General features: G+C 41.0%; 1 protein-coding gene across 12 annotated transcripts in view; it reads right to left on the bottom strand.

The window, feature by feature from the left end:
- Positions 1–19,023, bottom strand: part of NCOA2 (nuclear receptor coactivator 2) — a 272,180-nt gene that overhangs the window by 58,701 nt on the left and 194,456 nt on the right. For 11 of the 12 annotated variants that reach the window (XR_003793512.1, XM_029222591.1, XM_029222582.1 and 8 more), the window contains one exon: positions 2,280–2,383. Coding sequence is in view for 11 of the 12 variants with exons in the window: in XM_029222591.1 (XP_029078424.1) it covers positions 2,280–2,383 (104 nt within the window). In the remaining variant the exon portion in view is untranslated. The remainder of the gene's footprint in view (positions 1–2,279; positions 2,384–19,023) is intronic. The other variant, XM_029222587.1, reaches the window with a different exon arrangement.

The following is a 19,023-nucleotide window of genomic DNA, read 5'->3' as shown; positions in this document are numbered from 1 at the left end:
TGTGTGTGTGTGTGTGTGTGTGTGTGTGTGTGTGTGTGTGTGTGTGTAGGACAGGAAGTCAGTTGATTAGTTATATACCAAATGTCCTTTTAAACTCACTGCTTGAATACACATTCAACAGGGATTGTCATAATCATATTACCTACTGTTCACTTTTGGAAGTGCATGTAGTTTCCTGCTGCTTTGTACCATGCTAAAAAGACTGACTGTGGCATAATATAACTGAAAGATGAAATTCTTTCATCTTATAAAACTGTTTGTTTTTTTAAAGCTCACTATGATATGCTCTGATGAAAAAAGCTGACATTTGGTTTTGTTGCCTAGCAACCACTATGCCATGATGTAAGCATGAGTGTGCATCTATGCCTAGAATGGCTCAACGAGAACAAGTTTTCTCCGTTTAGATTATTACATGCAAACAGGGATAAAGATGCAAATTCAAACCTTAAGTCTCTAGATTCAAAGTGTTACCTCTCACACATTTAGCACTGAAGTCCTGCTGAACAGGTGCTTGCTCAATGCACTGAATTCTCAGAAGACTATTTTGAAACAGTGAAAATGTGGATTTATTTGATCTTACGAGATAAGGTCCACTGATATCTAGCAATCTGATTTCTGCAATTAGTGAACTTACTCTCAAAAGGCTTGAGTCATATAGCCTTGTGGTTACTGCAAGCATTTCTTTTTAGAAGCCTCAAAAATCTTCCCAAGAGTTTCCACCCTACTTTAATTTTCCCCCATGTAAGGAATAAGCACAGATATATGGGCATTTCCCAATGGTAAAAATTTAGATTACCATCATTTCCAAATGAATTTTGTTTCTAGTTCCTTCATCTAATTCTAAATAAACAGTCCACCTAGTTAAGAGTTTTCTCATCTGCTTCTAAGAACCAAGTGGGAAGTAGCACTCTCTGGCCTTCCACTGCCTTGTGAATTCTGGAAAATCAGGTTAAGTGTGTTTTTGCTTTTTCTCTAAAAATTGTTGTTAAATGTTTTCAAGCCAGTGATAGAAGAGATATACGCAAGGGCCAATGTGGGGTCATTTAAAGTCTTTTGGCCAGCAAGGTCCGACCCAAGGAATGAATTCTGTCATTTCTAAATATAAAGACCGGGTCAGACAAGCTTTACATGTCTTCTGTGTCCCCCCACCCTCCTCCGATTATATGGTAGATTTTCACAGAATTAGATTTTCTAAAAATAAAAATCATCTTATGCACCAACCGAAAAAAAAGAGGCAATTATTGGTTATCTCTGCTTTAAAAATCCTAATTTCTTATATACATGCAGCTGCTGCAAGTTAAGTGCTCCTACAGTGGCAATGCTGCAGAGCTTCTGGCCATGTGGTAATTTTCAATCTCATCATATCATCAGCACAGTAAATTATCCTGAGAACTGACATAATTTATGTCTCAGGGCTCCTCTGCTTCTTGTTATATATTCACTGACATTTTTTCCCTGATCTTACCGTAGCCTACATCTTAAATTTTAATTCTGGAAGAGGTACAGCAAAGGACTTGGTGTTTAATACTGTACCGGTTAGTAAAATAAGAAAGCGGGACTTTACAAATTCTAGATAGTAGTCCGGTCATAAAACTTCCTAAAGTTGATAAAGAAAAGGCAGTTACGACAAACCATTAATTACACTTACGAGTTCTGCCTATTCCTTCAATTTTCGTCTTTATGAAATCAATAAACTAGTTGAAGTAACATAAATAAAAAGCGTAAACCTCCTTTTAAAAAAAAATCTTTGGCTGCACCATGGGGCACGCGGGACCTTAGTTCCCTGACCAGGGATGGAACCTGTGCCCCCTGCAGTGGAAGCGCAGAGTCTTAACCAGTGGACTGCCGGGGAAGTCCCGAGTAAACCTCCTTTTGGTCCTCAAACTTTAACCTGTATATATAGGCATATGTACATGCATATATGAAAATCTAAGAATTCTGGGAACGTTTCAAACCACAACATCACCACAGAATTTAACAGGACTTGTGAACACGGTTTTCCAAAATGAATGCTCAACTGACAGTTAAAGTTGGTCAAATCTGTATTCTAATCCACTTAATTTAATTCTGTTTTATCAATTTGAAACATATATAAGCTGGAATCTGGAGTAAAATCTAGATACATAGTATTAATAGGAAGCTCAAGAGGTCAGCAGTACTTCAACTTTAAGAGTGAAAATTAAGTGTGGATTCTCCTTAAATTACATTCACTTGAAAATTAAATGGGATAATGGATAAACAACATTGTAAAATACAGAACCAAAACGAGGGTGCACTACCTCAAGCATCATAGGCCCTAGTGCATCCTTGTCGATGACACCCTGCCCGGTGGATGACACGTCTGACTTCTGCACTTCATCTATGTTGGCGGCTGCTGCTTTCTCTGCAACAAACACAAGTGTGAATTCAACGGCAGTGCTATTTCAAGGACAGAGTGACACAGAAACATTTTTATTGTAATGATTTCAAAAATCTCCAGTGGGATCAGAGCCAGCTATAAAAAAGTTAGAGTACATCCCCACCACCACTGCACAGGAGAAACTGCTGGAAGCCGGAGCCGGAACATTAACTTTTCCCCTCCAGAACCTGTGGCTCAGCCCCTTTCATGCTGCCGATAAAATGAGTTTAGGGGTTTCATGCCAGTCCCCGACAAGCATTTTTTTTCTAGATTGCAAAACTGCGCTATACTGCAGCACAATTAGTGCCACCTGCAGAGATTCCCCGAGCTGGGATGACCCGGGGCCTGTTGTTCAGGCTTCGGGAAAGAAATCAAAGATGCATTTGAAGAAGGAATAAAAACGCATCCTGACCACTGTGGCTCTTCCCACGTGACACTCCCCTGGCTCTTGTACTGTCCCACCTCTTGTCCCCTTCACATTTAAAGTAATCAGAAAGACTGGACCCTGTCTGGTGGAAGGTGCTTGACGAGGTAAGGCAGAGAAAGCGGCACCCTATCAAGCACTCGGAGAATTTCAACGGATGCCCTTCTACCTAGTCCAGAGGTGTGGACTAAAACGTCTCCCCACGAGGCCTGGGAAGACATTCCATCATGGAAAAGTCTCACGGAGGAAACAGATGCACAGTCATCAATATATATATGCAAACGGGTTATTTCAAGAACACCAAGAAAAGTTTAAGGCACAACAGATACATCCCAACAACTTGCTAGGAAATGACACAAAACAATGTGTCAGTTATTTGTCCTGAATAAATTATATCCTTGTTTACACTGCATGTTATCATTGTAATTAAATGCAAGTAAAGAAAACTGTAAATCAATTTAGTACTCAGAGTCAACTTGCTTTCATGAACTTAGTAGACTCGGCTTCCTTTTTTTTCATAACAGAAGATTTTACACAGTATTTTGAAAACCTGTAACGTTTAATTTGTACCCGGGAACCTAGAAAGTAGTTAGGAATTACACAGGCCCTCCGAATCTTGCCGCTCCCTGATGGAAAACGTCCACATGCATATTTATCAGTGGAAAAGGGAAGAAGGCCTGTGTAGTTCAAGTCTAAGCTCAGCCACTTAGTACAAGTCAGAGCACGTCATTTCAACTTTTTAAGGCCTTAGTACCTGCCTTCTCGCATCACGGCCTGTGACAGGAGTAAATGGGATGATATGTAAAACACACTTTAAAAACCAGAAAGGAGTTTACAGATGTAACTTACTACTAGCATAGCTGTCTTTTTTAAAAAATCTTTTTTTAATTTTTAAAATTCATTTTTATTTAAAAAAATTATTTATTTATTTATTTAGCTGCTCTGGGTCTTAGCTGCGGCATGCGGGATCTTCGTTGTGGCATGCGGGATCTAGTTCCCTGACCAGGGGTCGAACCTGGGCCCCCTGCATTGGGAGCACAAAGTCTTAACTGCTGGACCACCAGGGAAGTCCCCCTATCTGTCTGTTTTTTTTTAAATTGGAGTATAGTTGCTTTACAATGTTGTGTTAGTTTCTGCTGTACAGCAAAGTGAATCAGCTGTAAGTATACCTATATCCCCTCTTTTTTGGATTTCCATCCCTTTTAGGTCACCACAGAGCATTGAGTAGAGTTCCCTGCGCTATGCAGTACATTCTCATTAGCTATCTATTTTATGCATAGTAGTGTATATATGTCATTTATTAGCTCTCCCTTACTTAGTTACAAATGCAGAATTTAGAAGCAGAGAGTATCTGTTTTCTCAATGACTCTGCGACGTTCCTGATTCACCTGCTTAGATCTGAAGAATTGTGACCAGCTATAAACAGAGGTATAACTCGTCTGATAGCCTTTATAACTCGGCACGTGAGGATCTGTTAGGCCTCACTTCATTTCTTTCCTTGCTGCCCTCCCTAGCTCTTGACTGTAGGTCCCTTACCTTATCTGCTGGCTTGGTCTCAGCCCAGTTCCTCAGCCAGTCTTAACTGAGGCAGGCAGCACCTCAGGTTCTTCAGACAATTACTGCACATGTTCTCCCCATCCTCTCCCCCCGCCCCATCTTCCCAGAATCTTTCTCACCACCAAGTAAACGCACGTGGGGCAGACTCCCACACCCCGACCCCCGCTTCTGCTAGTCACTCTGTAAGGCTGTAGATTTCAGTGTCTGCTCACTTTCCCACACGAGTCCGGGGACAGGACTGGCACCGTCAGCTGCTGCTTCATCTAGTCTTCCTCTAGTTTAACAGCCCTGCACTGTCGGGGGTCTGTGCAGGCTTCAGGCCTAAGGATCCCTGAGTTTCCTTAATACTGAATCTTAGTACCCATGTAACAGATATTATAAATGTACACGGTCCTACTGCATTCTCATTTATTTACTCTTTGTCTGCGGTGTTGTGGCATTCGGGGTGTAGGAACCATGTGCTAACACCCTGCAGTCTGAGTAATTCTCAGCCTCTCCTTGGCCTCCCAACCATTCACAGAGGCATCGTGCTCCCATCAGCATCTTCGGTGGCAGCAGTGACCCTCAAAGCGGGATGGTGTGCCTGAGAAGACCTCCCCAGGGAAGGTCTATCAGATCTGCAGGTTGAAAGGCCTTCTTCGCACAAGATTCTGCTACATCTTCTTGGAAGGTATCATTTCTCCTCCCCTCCTGCAGTGAGAACCCCAGCCCAGGAAATAGTATACTATCCCCACCAGGAGTATCCTTGGTGTATCCTCAGTGGCCAGCACCATCCCTACGTCAGAGTAGGTCTTCACTGAATATCTGGTTGCTGACTGATGAGACCAGACCCACTGCTGGCACTGACCCCCCGGAATGCAGGGGCAACTAGAATCGATGGTGGTGGGGAAAGGAACTGATTTTCCCCTTCAGGCCCACTGGCCCTCCAGGTGCAGGGGTCAGCGATATGGGGAAAGGGTCTCCTGAGGAGAACTGGGCTTAAATGATGAATCATCTTGTCTTGCCTCAGTCATTAACTTTCAAGGCATCTCATATTCTTGCAGGCTCCCAGGTCCTTCCAATCCTTCCACTGTTACAACAGGTAGTGTTATTCTTCTTAAAGAAAGGACTGGGGCTCCCCTGGTGGCACAGTGTTTAAGGATCCGCCTGCCAATGCAGGGGACACGGGTTCGAGCCCTGGTCCGGGAAGATCCCACATGCCGCGGAGCAACTAAGCCCGTGCGCCACAACTACTGAGCCTGCGCTCTAGAGCCTGCGAGCCACAACCACTGAAGCCTGCGTGCCTAGAGTCCATGCTCCGCAAGAAAGACAAGCCACTGCAATGAGAAGCCCGCGCACCGCAACGAAGAGTAGCCCCCACTCGCTGCAACTACAGAAAGTCCGCACGCAGCAACAAAGACCCAATGCGGCCAAAAAAAAATAACATTTTTAAAAAAGAATGGACTTAATTTAGATTAAGGTGAGGCAGAGTGAGATAGGAGGCAAAAGCTAATCACAAAGGCAGCCCCATACCTATCACTGATCACCGGAAAACATTAGGCTATTTGTCATATGAGATTCTGATATCACAATAGTAATAAATTATGGTTTTCTGTGGCGTCTATATTAATGCCTCATTTTATGGCAAAATAAATACAGAATAACAATGTTTGTATAACCCATTTCTGAGTCCTTTCTTAAAAAAAATTAAAGTATAGTTGATTTACAATATTACATCACTTTCAGGTGTACAACAGTGATTCAATATTTTTATAGATTACACTCCACTTAAAGTTATTATAAAATATTGGCCATACTCCTTGAGCTATACATTACATTCTGGTGTCGTATTTATATTTCCCAAGTCTTTAAAAGACAATCAATATACTTTGTGAGATGTTGGCAGTTTGAGGATCTGATCATCATTCTGAAGACCCCAAAGTTTCCTGAATTCATTAATTAATATTTTGTGGAATTAAAAAGATTCAAACTTGGAAAACTCCATCATGCAGGTTCCTAAACACCGATAAACTTTCAGGTCAGGGTATTCTAAATATTCTAGCGATGTGTTCAGGCACTGAATTTTTGACTTTTATCTGAAAGTAAGAATGAGGGACTTCCCTGGTGGCCCAGTGGTTAGGACTCCGCGCTCCCAATGCAGGGGGTGTGGGTTTGATCCCTGGGCGGGGAAGTTCCGCATGCTGCGTGGCGCGGCCAAAAAAAAAGAAAAAGAAAACATGAAGAATGAGATTGTATCTGCATAGCATTTTCTTTCATCTTTAGGAATCTACAGATCAGGTATAATTTAGGGCAAGGGCCTAAAATTTAATGTAAGAGATGACTTAGAGGGGATAAAACATGTGTTTGGGCTCTACTGTAAAGCCTGGACAAAAATAATTATCATCCTGAAAAACTGTAATAATAAAACATGTCCTTTTTTCCTCTTTATAACATTCAACTGAAAAATCTTCAAAAGGAGAAAAGCGGCAGCTAACAAGCAGTCACAGAGAATGCGGGGCTGGCATGGGGAAATCGCCCAGTTACACTGTCCACGTGTCTGGATGTCTTGCTGTGTGTCTCACTCATGTTTGTGGTGCAGAGGGAGTGAAGGATCCTCGTGGGCTGAGAGCTTACATCCAGCTGCAGGGGCAAAGCACTGACCGCTGAGCCAAATGAGAAGTGAGGGCTGAACTGTGAGGAACTAACTAAGTTCACAGAAGGGATAAAAAAGGCTGGACATAGCTGAAAATACTTCACATCCATGGTAGTCGAACTGGATTCTGCAGGATTCGTGAGCACATGGCAAAAGCCATGGACGTGTGGCATCCTTCCCCGAGCAAATCTCAGCCTGGCCTTTGAAACCAGTGTTACGGAATAATGGCAAAAAGATTGTCTAAACTGGAATTCTAGGAATCTGACTCAAAATGAAAACAAGAAAAATGTTTCCCAAGGTCAATCTGAAAATGTGGAACGTGTGCTGGAAAGAAAACTCCAGATGAGACCATTGATTATTTGCAAGAGAACTTTTAAAATGTTCAATATTTATACAACACTATTCATATATTTATTAAGAGACTGGGAAATGTTCACTACTCACAGAGTAAATAAATGAGAAAACAGGGTGAAGAATTTAGGGCCCTTCACGCCTGTCCTCACTAAGTGTTTGTATATATGCATTTTCCTGCTAATTTGTCATCTATTATTCGATTCTGTATTAGATTTGTGCTTTGGCTATTTCTCAGTATTAGAATATCAATAACATGAAGTGATAGAAAATACCCAGAAATATGGCTTTACCAATGTAATTGGAATCTAAATTAAACTGGCCATGAATTTATATTACTTGGGTACTTTTCATGAAGTACTACCTCTGTACAATGTTCATTTGGGCTTTGAAATTAAATAGGAGGAAGAAAAGAACTCCTGTGAGATATACTGTTATGTTAACCGGACATATATTGGTATTTTGATGGAGCATTTCAAGAATGAGTATGCTATTTTTATGTCCCAGATATAAATAAGCTTAAATCCTTAGATATATTTATACTTCTGTAAGAAAGAACAGCATTACTATACTAAAACATACTATTTAATATTTTTAAATTAGGCAGTTTTCTCAGCGGTCACAAATTATATTTACTTTTCTGTATTTTGCAACCATTAACCATAAAAATATATTCTGTTACAAAAATATCCTTCAGTAAACTCAACAGTTTACTGAAAGATCATCCCGGAATTTCAAATGATCAAAACCTTATGAAATCTCATTATTACAGATGGAACTCTTAAATCGAAAAAAGAGATGATAAAATTTAATTTTCAGAGCCTACAAAAAGATTTCTCCCCCATGCCCTGACTTCCATTTCTTCCTCCTGCACTTTGGTTGACCATTAAGGTTATTCTTTTTAGATAAAGAATATGACCTAAGAGAATAACAATGCAAACAGTAATTCTGTCCTTTTCTTCCTCACTTCCCAAAAGACAAAAATACCATGAAATAGCTCTGATCTTTTAAACAGCCCAGCTTTACAAATGCAAAGCTTTGACTGGAGAGACTGTCCAAGGATGCCCTGTCATCTCTCTCCTAGGGCCCCCTCCCTCCTGCTAGAGCAGTCCCATCTGGTCCCTTCCCCCATTTGCCTGCGCTCCAGAAATCCAATACCAATTAATTACATTTCCAGTTTCAGAGCAAAGAACAAACCCCATCTCTTCAGGGACCATGTTAAGATGAATCATACCACAAACTGGGGGAAAATCATTAATATTATATACCATATGCTTTTCTTTATAAGTGGTTATTATTTGTGTTTTCTCTCAGAACACAGAGAAAGGCAACTAGGGAAGTGTTTAATCTCTAGATATTTAAGTGATTTAAAAATACATAGAAAAGTAAAATTTAAGTTTCCTGGTGAGAATAGAAAAACAAATCAGAAACTGTGATTCTAGCCAAAAATTTATTTATTCTTTAAAAAAGTACACTTAGGGAATTCCCTGGTGGTCCAGTGGTTAGGACTTGGCACTCTCACTGCCGAGGGCCCGGGGTCTATCGCTGGTCAGGGAAGTAAGATCCCACAGGCTGCGAGGTATGGCCAAAGAAAAAAGTATACTTAGCTACTTTTAAAGTATAAAGTGTTGTTTTTTTTTTTTAAGACCTTTACATGTTCTAGAAGAACATCATTTACTGATTTTTGGTAACTTAGTGAATCTTATAATATTAGAAGGTCTTGTCTACTTATTCGGCAGGTGAACTGAGAACATACACTCACAGGGCCTTTCTGCCCTGTGACCAGAAACAAGAGTCCTGCCTCCTCACAGGGATGCCAGGCAGGGCTCAGGGGACAGCCACGTAATTGTTCTAATTTCAGCAGCAGTGGTGGCGACCACCAATGACTTAGAAACCTAAATGCTGTTTAATGCCTGCCCATTGGAGGGACAGGGTGATATGGCCATGATTAAAGAGGTTTATCCTCTTTCTTTTCCTTCTCTTTAAAAAAAATCATCTGAAGAGGCCATGGAAAACTTGTGGAAATTAGTTTATCTTTAAAAAGTCAGAATTTGAACAAATATCAATCATTTACTCTGAAAAATACATCAACTTAAAGATAAAAACAAAAAAAAGGAAGGTAAGCCACAGGGTATTTACATCCATACATGGAAAAAATTTTAACACGGCCCATGTTTAGACCTCCCTGACGTGTAACAAGTAAGAGTTTAAAAGTTGTTTTGATGTTTGGTCAAGCATGAGGAGAGTTGCTTTTATGGACTAAAATGGAACTAAAATGGAACCTGAGACTTTATGCGGGTTTTATAATTAATTCCACTGCTCCAAAATGAGTAAAATCACTCACCCAGATACCTATCAATTTTTCAGTAGACTGACGTCAAACACAAGTCTAATCACCTCCACAACAAATTTTAAGACTCTAGTGGGAATACATCCACAATTTCCACCTTTTCCTGCATTTAGGAGCTGGATGATTTCAGGTGAAGTGACTGTCAAACCCAGCAGCACTGGGACCCACGCAGAGCAAAGAAGTCATTGAGACGACGACAGGCAGTTTCTGGCCAAGCACTACAGATAAAATATTACAGGGAAAGTGATGCAGCATCTCAAAGGTTCTGGAAGGTAAAACCAGAGAATTATGCATCTGCACCCAACTAAAATTAGAAAAGCTGCCATCTGGCTCTGTGAAGCCAGCAGCACATTCTTATTCATTAGGAAGCATTCTGCTAACATAAAAACACAAGGCCCTTCCTGTGCTCTCCAAATGTGTTTATCTTTTCAACATTAATGCACTATATATCATCGGGCTGCTGAAATCTCCTGCCGTGCATATTAAAGACGCACAGCTGCACTTTCTTTGGGAGTGGGAGGAACCTCAGCTCCAAGGCACCTCCCTCTCTTTCTTACACTGAGCTTGGCATTACCACATCATGGTTTCCCTTCAGAACCAAGAAATGGCAAAACGAACCAATCTCAAGGCTACCTCCACCCAGCAAAATCCCCACACTCTCTGCTTCGGAGAAAGCAGTGTGCCTGGTTTCGTTCTCATCAATGCTGAGGCATGACTGCTTACACAGAACCAACCACCATGCCACAAGTTTGAAATATGCAGGCCCTACTTTGAAAATTAATGTACTGCACGGATCAAGAGAGAAAACAGCAGCCAGAAAAGATTCTGGGTATAACTGGCTAGAAGATGCTTTTGTCTGTAAGAACTATCATCGACTCTGCTATTACCAATGTACCATTTTATTTAGTACCCCACTTCAATACTACCTATCAATACCCAGTGTATTGATAGGTAAAACAGACAGTGGATAATGTTTCGTAGTAAGCCATGCACGTATGTAACAATTTGTCCAGAGTCTCCTTCTTGTACATAATCTAAATATGTCTATGAGGTAGGAGTTTAAATTTAAAGACAGACCATGGAAGGAAAAAAAAAAAAAATCAGATACACAGTAAACCACATCAACAGTGAAAAGAATCTTGTTTAAATCCATGGAAATACGGCTTTGGAAGTACTGCAAGTGAATCAACCGAAAGGTGACAAGCACATGTCATTAAACCTCGGCTGTCAGGATTCATTCATTCTCCGATGTGAGCACAGCGGTCTCTGCTTGCATCTTCTCTAGCAATGGCTATTAAGAGACGAGGGCAAAATAAAATGTGAGAACTGCTTATTTCAAGTTAAATCTAATGCACTGGGCGCTGCTATCTAAGGTTTTACGAGTTATCTGAATGAGGAAACGGAGGAATCATAATTTGCTTAGAAGGCTGAAAGTTAAGACTGAGACCACAAGAAGGTAGAAAAAAAAATCAATAGGTGAGAAAAATGAGAAGTGAGGTGAAGTTCGAATTCAGCACTCATTGAGAAAATTTAAGGGCAGCCTCTTAAAGGACCAAACTAAAAATGTTTCATTTCTCTCAACTACGTATGTTAACTCAAGCAATGCCAACAAAATTATACCACAGAAGCATGTAAAGTTTCCAATAAACAGGTTAAAATATGGAAATTATATGAAAAGTTGTTTCTAAAATCCTTAAGAAGACTTTGGTCTAAGTCATATAAATACTCTACCTTGCAAATCATTATTCTGTTTATCAGCACAGCAGAACTCATCTCCCAACAGTCCTCCCTTACACCCTGGCAATATTTATTCTCTCTCCCCCCAGATATCAAGTATTAATAATTTCAAGTATTTTCTAACTGTTGCATCTGCACAAGACACCCTTCCACCCATTCTCTTTGAAGACCCCATCACTGTTCCAGAAGCTCACAACAATCAAGCTAAGCCCCTTCCGCTGTTTCTGTGATGCCTGGTGCCTATCTCCCCCAACCCTGGCGCTGTGAGATGACTGATCTGTTTCCACATCTGTCCCGTTCACAGCGTTGCTGCCTTTGGCTACAGGAGAAGTCTTTTTACGCACTGCCTGGCACACAGTGGGTGCTCAATCATGTCTGTGTTAACACTGAACAGTTTTACAGCTGGAGCTGAAATTCAGGATATGCACAATCTATAAAACCCACAAATGCCTCTTTAGAGGGATCTACCTGGAAGAGCTTCAGTGCACACTTAACTTAATGGAGGTCTACTATGATTTTTTTTTTTTAATTATCTTTTATTTTAGGCTGCGTTGGGTCTTCGTTGCTGTATGCGGGCTTTCTCTAGTTGTGGCGAGCGGGGGCCACTCCTCGTTGCAGTGCGTGGGCTTCTCGTTGCAGTGGCTTCTCTTGTTGCGGAGCACGGGCTGTAGAGCGCGCCGGCTTCAGTAGTTGTGGCGTAAGGGTATAGTTGCTCCGCGGCATGTGGGAATCTTCCTGGACCAGGGCTTGAACCCGTGTCCCCTGCATTGGCAGGCGGATTCTTAACCACTGCGCCACCAGGGAAGTTCCCCAGTCTGATTTTTGTAGTCAAAGTATGAAGTAGAAAAGGGATGAGAAAGAAGGTCAGACTGTAAGTGCTAAGGCCATCAGGACAATTCCCATGATGGTCAGGCCAATGGGGGCTGCATTAGGTGGGGAGAAAAGTCACTGACGCTCCTTCTACACCTGAGAGATGATGAAAAACAAAAGGGAGCAACTTTATTCATCCAGGTTATCATCTAGGAAGTTTCAACCTGCTCCATGAAGAAAGGGTAGATTTGGGCATCATAGGAGTTTTTAATCAGACTCTGGGATTTTCCCAGCCATTCTTAGGTCTTAAGAAACTATAAACCAATCCAGGTATATGTCTAAGAATCACCTATTTGCCCGGGGATCCAGGATAGAAGGGTGCTTTCATCAGATTTCTTCTTTTTTTTAAAAATTTATTATTTTTTTGGTTGCGCTGGGTCTTCATTGCTGTGCACGGGCTTTCTCTAGTTGCGGTGAGCAGGGGCTACTCTTCGTTGCGGTGAGCGGGCTTCTTATTGCGGTGGCTTCTCTTGTTGCACAGCACAGGCTCTAGGTGCACGGGCTTCGGTAGTTGTGGCACGCGGTCTCAGTAGCTGTGGCTCGCAGGATCTAGAGCGGAGGCTCAGTAGTTGTGGCGCAGGGGCTTAGCTGCTCTGCGGCATGTAGGATCTTCCCGGACCAGGGCTCGAACCCATGTCCCCTCCATTGGCAGGAGGATTCTTAACCACTGTGCCACCAGGGAAGTCCCTAAATACATCTTTAAAGTGAACCTTTACATACTGTATGGCATGAAATCTCTCCAATTTAAGCAGGAGTGGCACTGAGTCATCAATCAGCTTTCCACAACTATTTACGGCAGCAGGCAATTAAAAAGAAGACAAGGCTCAGCTTCACGCGGAAACTGACATGCTTCACCAGGCAGCAGGCGTGCAGTAAGGGTCTTAGGAACTTCAGAACCTGCATGTTTGAAAGCCCAGCAAAAGTATGGCAAGAGGTGACCGCAATTTGCATGATGAAGTCAAGGTGAAATGAACAAAGGCTGACATTTACAAAGACCCCTAAATTTGATATCCTGACTACCCTTTCTACAAGGGAATCCTCTTCTTTCTTTGTGTATGGTCCTGTAATTCTCCAGTAAAATTTGTAAGCCAAGGGAAAAAAATTTCGTGATACCGCTGGTAATTTAGTAATTCTCTTGGATTTTGTATGTTATGTACTCTCAAATACAGAGAGTATTTAAAGCAGTCAAATCCACTTGCAAGAAATTTTTAAAAGCCATCTTATTTAAAGCCTTACAGGGATGGCAGTCCAGTGGTTAGGACTCAGCGCCTTTGCTGCTGTGGGCCTGGGTTCAATCCCTGGTTGGGGAGCTAAGATCCCAAAAGCCGCATGCAGCGTGCCCCACCCCCCAAAAGAAGGAAAGTCTGATGATTTTGTTCTCTAATAAAAGTTATGGAAAAGTCTGAGCCACAACTGAAAGATATACACACAGTGAGTGCCATGGCTATCTCATGGATTAAGAAAAAAAAATATCCTCAGGAGGTTAATTATGATCATCCATACAGGCCATGGCATATATCAAAATTAACTATCTAATTATAAATATGAAGAAGACATAATAGTAACTAAGTTACTCCCTATCAAATTAACTGGCTTAAATTAGCCTAAAATTACAGTTTTGTTTTACATATATTAGCCGTAAGAGATGTTTCCCCACCATTCTACAACCTCTCAAATGACGAAATAAAATCGAGATGTATTCTTCCTATTTTCAGTTTTAATTATCCTGCTTAAGCTTTCACATGCTAGATGATTTCGTATTACGCTGTCACCAAGACTTCAGTAAAGTTCTACCCAATGGCATTTTGTAACAGGTTTAGTGTGAACACAGATGAACTGTCTGAATTCCAGCAATCTGTGTTTGGAAATCCTGCCTGCCGGGTGATGGCGTATAGTGAGGCAGACACATGACAACTGGGCAGGTCCAGTATTGAGAGCAGAGAGCAGAGGTAGCCTTTCTTCTGTAGACTGAAAGCCTGGACTGGAAGAGGATGCTGTACTCATACCATATGTAATTCACCTGCCTCTGAACTGGCAGGGGGCAAGATACTGTCTTGGATTCGCATTTTCAAAAAGTTTTTTAATTGCATCAACGGACAGTGGGTTTCCCAGAGACTAGAATGGTGGCAGTTGTTAGGTCTGTATTGCTAAGGAAAATATTTGGCTGCATGTGGGCTTTCCTGAGAGCAAGTTAGTACATGACCTCAATCTTTTCCAAGCTTATCATTATGCTGTGAGGCTGTGCTGATTCAGCAAAGCAATCCATAATCGCTTGCAAAATGCCCCTGCCTCCCAGGGATGTTATGAGGCTTAATAAGATAATGTATGTGAAGAACTGTGAGCGCCACAGAAGAAAGGCGCTAAGTAATATTATTACTCTGCATTTATAATTACAAGCAGTCTTACAAAGACAAGAATCCAATAAACCTGTTTACAAATTACAAATAAAAAATACATTGAACAATGTAATATAAATAACTGTATAACAAAGAAAAATGTGAAATCATGCATGTTTAAAAAACGGAAAGGATAGACTTCATCAGGCTAAGTCAAGTGAAAAGAAATAGACAAGTTTCTACTAAAGGAAAATTACACCCCTTTGTGATAAAACAGAATTGAATCAGAAACTTACAAGAGGGTATTTTATTGAAGTTATCTTGAGACATTGCTCGTTAATGAATTAAATTCAGTATCATTTCTATGGTTTTTCTACCAATAAATTTAAATTAAAAAAAATCAATATCCGTATTAACAGTAATAAAATTTCTTCAGTTATCTATGGTAACACTGAAAACATAAATCTTCACTCTCATTGGGATAAAATATGAGTACTTTACCAAATGTAAATTTCTTTCCTTTTCAAATATTACAAAAATGCTGCCTGTTTTTTTGGCCAATAGCGTTTGTCTCTTAGAAGGGAAACACCAGTTTTCTATCTCTCTGGACCAGCCCAAGCAGGGCAACATGACACACGAAAATCTACTTCAACTGGGGTATTTTCAAAAGAGCAGGCCAGGCATTGCTGGGTTCTTGGGTGCCACGACCTTTACTGGACAGGATTGAGGCCTTCTTGGTCCTTGGTCCCTGGTGTCATTTCCTCCAGGAAATCTTCCTGGAATCTCAGGGGAGCCAAATTTTTACCCTCTGTTCCTCCAAAACACAACCATAATATATATCACTTACTACACCATATGGAAATCATCTGATTTGATCTGGATCTCCTCAGAATTCCCTCGAGACTGTGGAGTCCCTGAGCCAGGGGCTGTGTTTTTCATTTCTGCATCCCCATCATCTTTGCTTGGCCTATACTGACCCATGCAGACACTCAAGAGTTTAGCTGATCCATACTCTGGAGAAAACAGTGGAAAGAGTCCTCAAGTGTTCCGGGCAGGTTATACGGGATCAATTCCAAGCACACAGATGGTATAAGGGATTTTACTTTCTAATTTTTATTTGTAATTTTGTTTTCAAGAAGGTAGTATTTCATGTGTTTAAGGGAAACATAAACACGATATCAGATGGTGAGGATGCAAAGAAAAAAAAAGATAAGCCTTGCCCTCCTGTGTGTGCGTGAGGCTCACTGCCATGGGGAAGCCGAGTGCTGAGATGGGGTGAGCACATTGTTTCTTTAAAGTGTTGTGGATTTATGCAATAAAAGAAAAATGAAATTTATAAATTTGTAAGTATTAGGAGGTTTTTAATTTACTTAGCTGGAAGACTCAGCTTATTCGGAGAGTAACGTTTAGGATACAGCATTGATCCAGATGCTGAATGAAGAGAGACTCTAATTATCTAAGATTTCACTAAGAATGCTTTCATCACAGACTGAACGTGGTAAGAGCTGATTACTTAACTCAAAATAAACTTCCATCAACACACCAGGAACAATGCATACACCTCAGGATGCTAACAGGGCCAAATTAGTTCTCCGAAGTGTAGCAGCTCAAAAGAATTTTGGGAAATAAAAATGGGGAGGTTAACGATCTGCTATATTATCCTCTCAGGATAAACCCAACTGCCAAGGAAATTAGGACTTATAGGTCTCAAAAATTCAGGCTGAGAGCATACTCCACAGGAATAAAAATAAGTTGTCCAAGTTTCCAAGTAAACCTGCTGGGTGAACTTAAAAGAGAAAACCCTACAATCACTTAACCACAAAAGTATCTCTCTGTAAGATGGGTTATGTATCTGTCCTTTCTAAGAAAAGCACGAGTCACTGAGTTAAGGAGTGAAGCTAAAATACCTGAGTGTCTAGACCTCTCCTCTTCCTTATCCTAATAGGCAAACCAGGAACTCAATTTTAAAACCTCAATTCCCAAAGGGGAGGATTAAGTCTAGTACATGGAAAGAACCTAAGGGGCTCCTCAGATTGGTATACAGAAGAGAAGCACTACTAAGGAGTTATCATAATCAACTACGCCTATATAAGTGTCACAGTACTGTGACTCTGAACAAGAAGACGTGCTATCAGGTCTTTACAGATCCTGACGCTGGATCCATAATCTTTCAGGTTCATGATGGCCACCTCCCCCTATCCCTACACACTGAGGGTCAATTTGGAAAAAATAAACTGTTCATAATTTGTATTTTTTTAAATATGAAAATAGCGTCATTGTGTCCTGCAGGCAACGGGTGGACAGTGAGCGCATTCTTACAATTCTGAGTAACTACTGTATTGAGAAGGTGGTTATTGGAGGTAAATCTGCTATTGCTTTGAAGCCACTAAGTAGGGACCAAAATCTCAGCTGTCCATCTGGTCGGCCAGGTAATGTCAATCGACTTCAGTACTCTCCTCTCCAACGGCGCAGGTGGCCTGACCCCCATTTCTCAGCACCCCACTTAGAATATTTCCTCTGAAATACTGATGAGCCATACTTCAACTCTTCACGTAACCTAAGATCCACTGTTTATCTATGTGGTCTTTGTCTCTTCCAATAGAAATTTAGAAAAGGGAAAGAAGAGAGAGAGAGAAGGAGAGAAAGACAAACAGATACAAGCGGGATGGTATGGAAGTTCGGGGGACCTACAAGTACCTCCCGTGGGATCAAAAGAGATAAATTTAGGGTTTTCTAAAGACTGAAGAGGAAATTGGGAAGAAAGACAAAGCCTGAAATAGAGCTTCATTTATATTTCAAAGAACATCTGGCGCACAATTTATTATGAGTTTTAAAGACCTCCTTGAAAGTCTGTGACTTTCCCTTTGTTACCTTCACTTTATCTGTTTCACTAGCTAAATAATTCCAGAATTGAACATTTGCTTCAAAGACAAGAAATGCACATAAAAACCTGAATTTTGTGCTGCAGTAGATCAGGGGAAGAGAAAAAAAAAAAATCCCAGTAGAAATAAAGAGAGTGGTTAATTTAAAGAAAGACAGTGGAATGGGAGGCAGGTGAAGAGAAGGAAAGATAACCCTGGCCCAGCGTTTCTGCTTTACTCTGCCAGCTCGAGTGCCTAGCTTTCAGACTCTCACACACCCAGGCCTGACCCTCCCCATCACCACGGGCCTGCCCTTCTGGAACTCTGCTCCTCTCATAAGCTTCTTGGCCAGTGGAGGCCTGGAGGGGGAAGGGTCCAGGAGAGCCTCCCAGGGCAGAAAGGAAGGAAGAGGCAACCATGCTCCAGGCCTCTGGAAATCCAGGATCCTCCCAGGAAATACACGCATGTGTTGACTGATTAGCCTCTACAGTACCCTTCACCCTGTAATAAATATCGGGTCAGTGGTTCCCACCTTTTGGGGTAAGAGAGCTCTTTTTTAATATCAATAATGTCCATGGAGCCTTACAGGACAGTTATCTACGCTTGAAATGACATATAACAGAAAGGAAAGGTTACAATAAATTTAGTAATGCTTCTAAAAAAACCTGTACCCTATTTATCACTACACCATCACTATAAATTTAAAACACAGCTGTATATACCTCATATATTAAGAACTATTCTAGTTAGAAGCATTATTGGTTACGATAGGCTTTATGGAACTGGTCCAGGAATCTCATCACCAAAACTGTATTGTTTTGATGGAAAATATCCTCCATTCCAAACAATTAACTTACAAATAAATCTTAGGGAAAAAAAATGGTTTTTAAAGTTTAAAGTTCTGTGATAGTATTTATGATATTTATTAATGAGTCCCTGGATTTAGGGACAGTGTTTTGCTTCTCTTTATATCTCTGGTAACTTGCACAGTATGTGGCACATAGAGGGCATGCAGATATAATCGTGAGTTAATAAGAAATCATCATGTTTAAGTATAGTCGTGGCATGGTCCCTGGTCATTTCCAGACTACACCATTGGAATTTATTTCATGTGGTGCTACTTCAAACAGACACAATAGTTAATGATGGTCCTTAATTGCCTTCTTTCTTTCTTCCCTCCACTATTCTATTCATACCTTCTTGAAGCATCCGAAGAAAATCTGAATTTCATGTTGCTTTCACATTTTCTCTAAACCCTAGTTTTTGGCAATTATTTTATATAAACACTTATTAAGCATCTCATATGTGCAAGGCTTAGGGGAAGGATATAAAAATGAACAAGCTGGGAATTCCCTGGTGGTACAGTGGTTAGGACTGGGTGCTTTCACTGCTGAAGGCCTGGGCTCAGTCCCTGTTCAGGGAACTAAGATCTCTCAAGCTCTGCTGCAAGGCAAGAAAAGAGAAGAGAAGAAAAGAGAAGGGAAGAAAAGGGAAGGGAAGGGGAGGG

The sequence above is a fragment of the Monodon monoceros genome, unplaced genomic scaffold (genome assembly GCF_005190385.1).
Source record: "Monodon monoceros isolate NGI ecotype Baffin Bay Population unplaced genomic scaffold, NGI_Narwhal_1 Super_Scaffold_14, whole genome shotgun sequence".
Classification (NCBI taxonomy): Eukaryota; Metazoa; Chordata; class Mammalia; order Artiodactyla; family Monodontidae; genus Monodon; species Monodon monoceros.
Note: the sequence above shows the minus strand (reverse complement) of the source record. Positions and strands in the feature narration are given on the sequence as shown.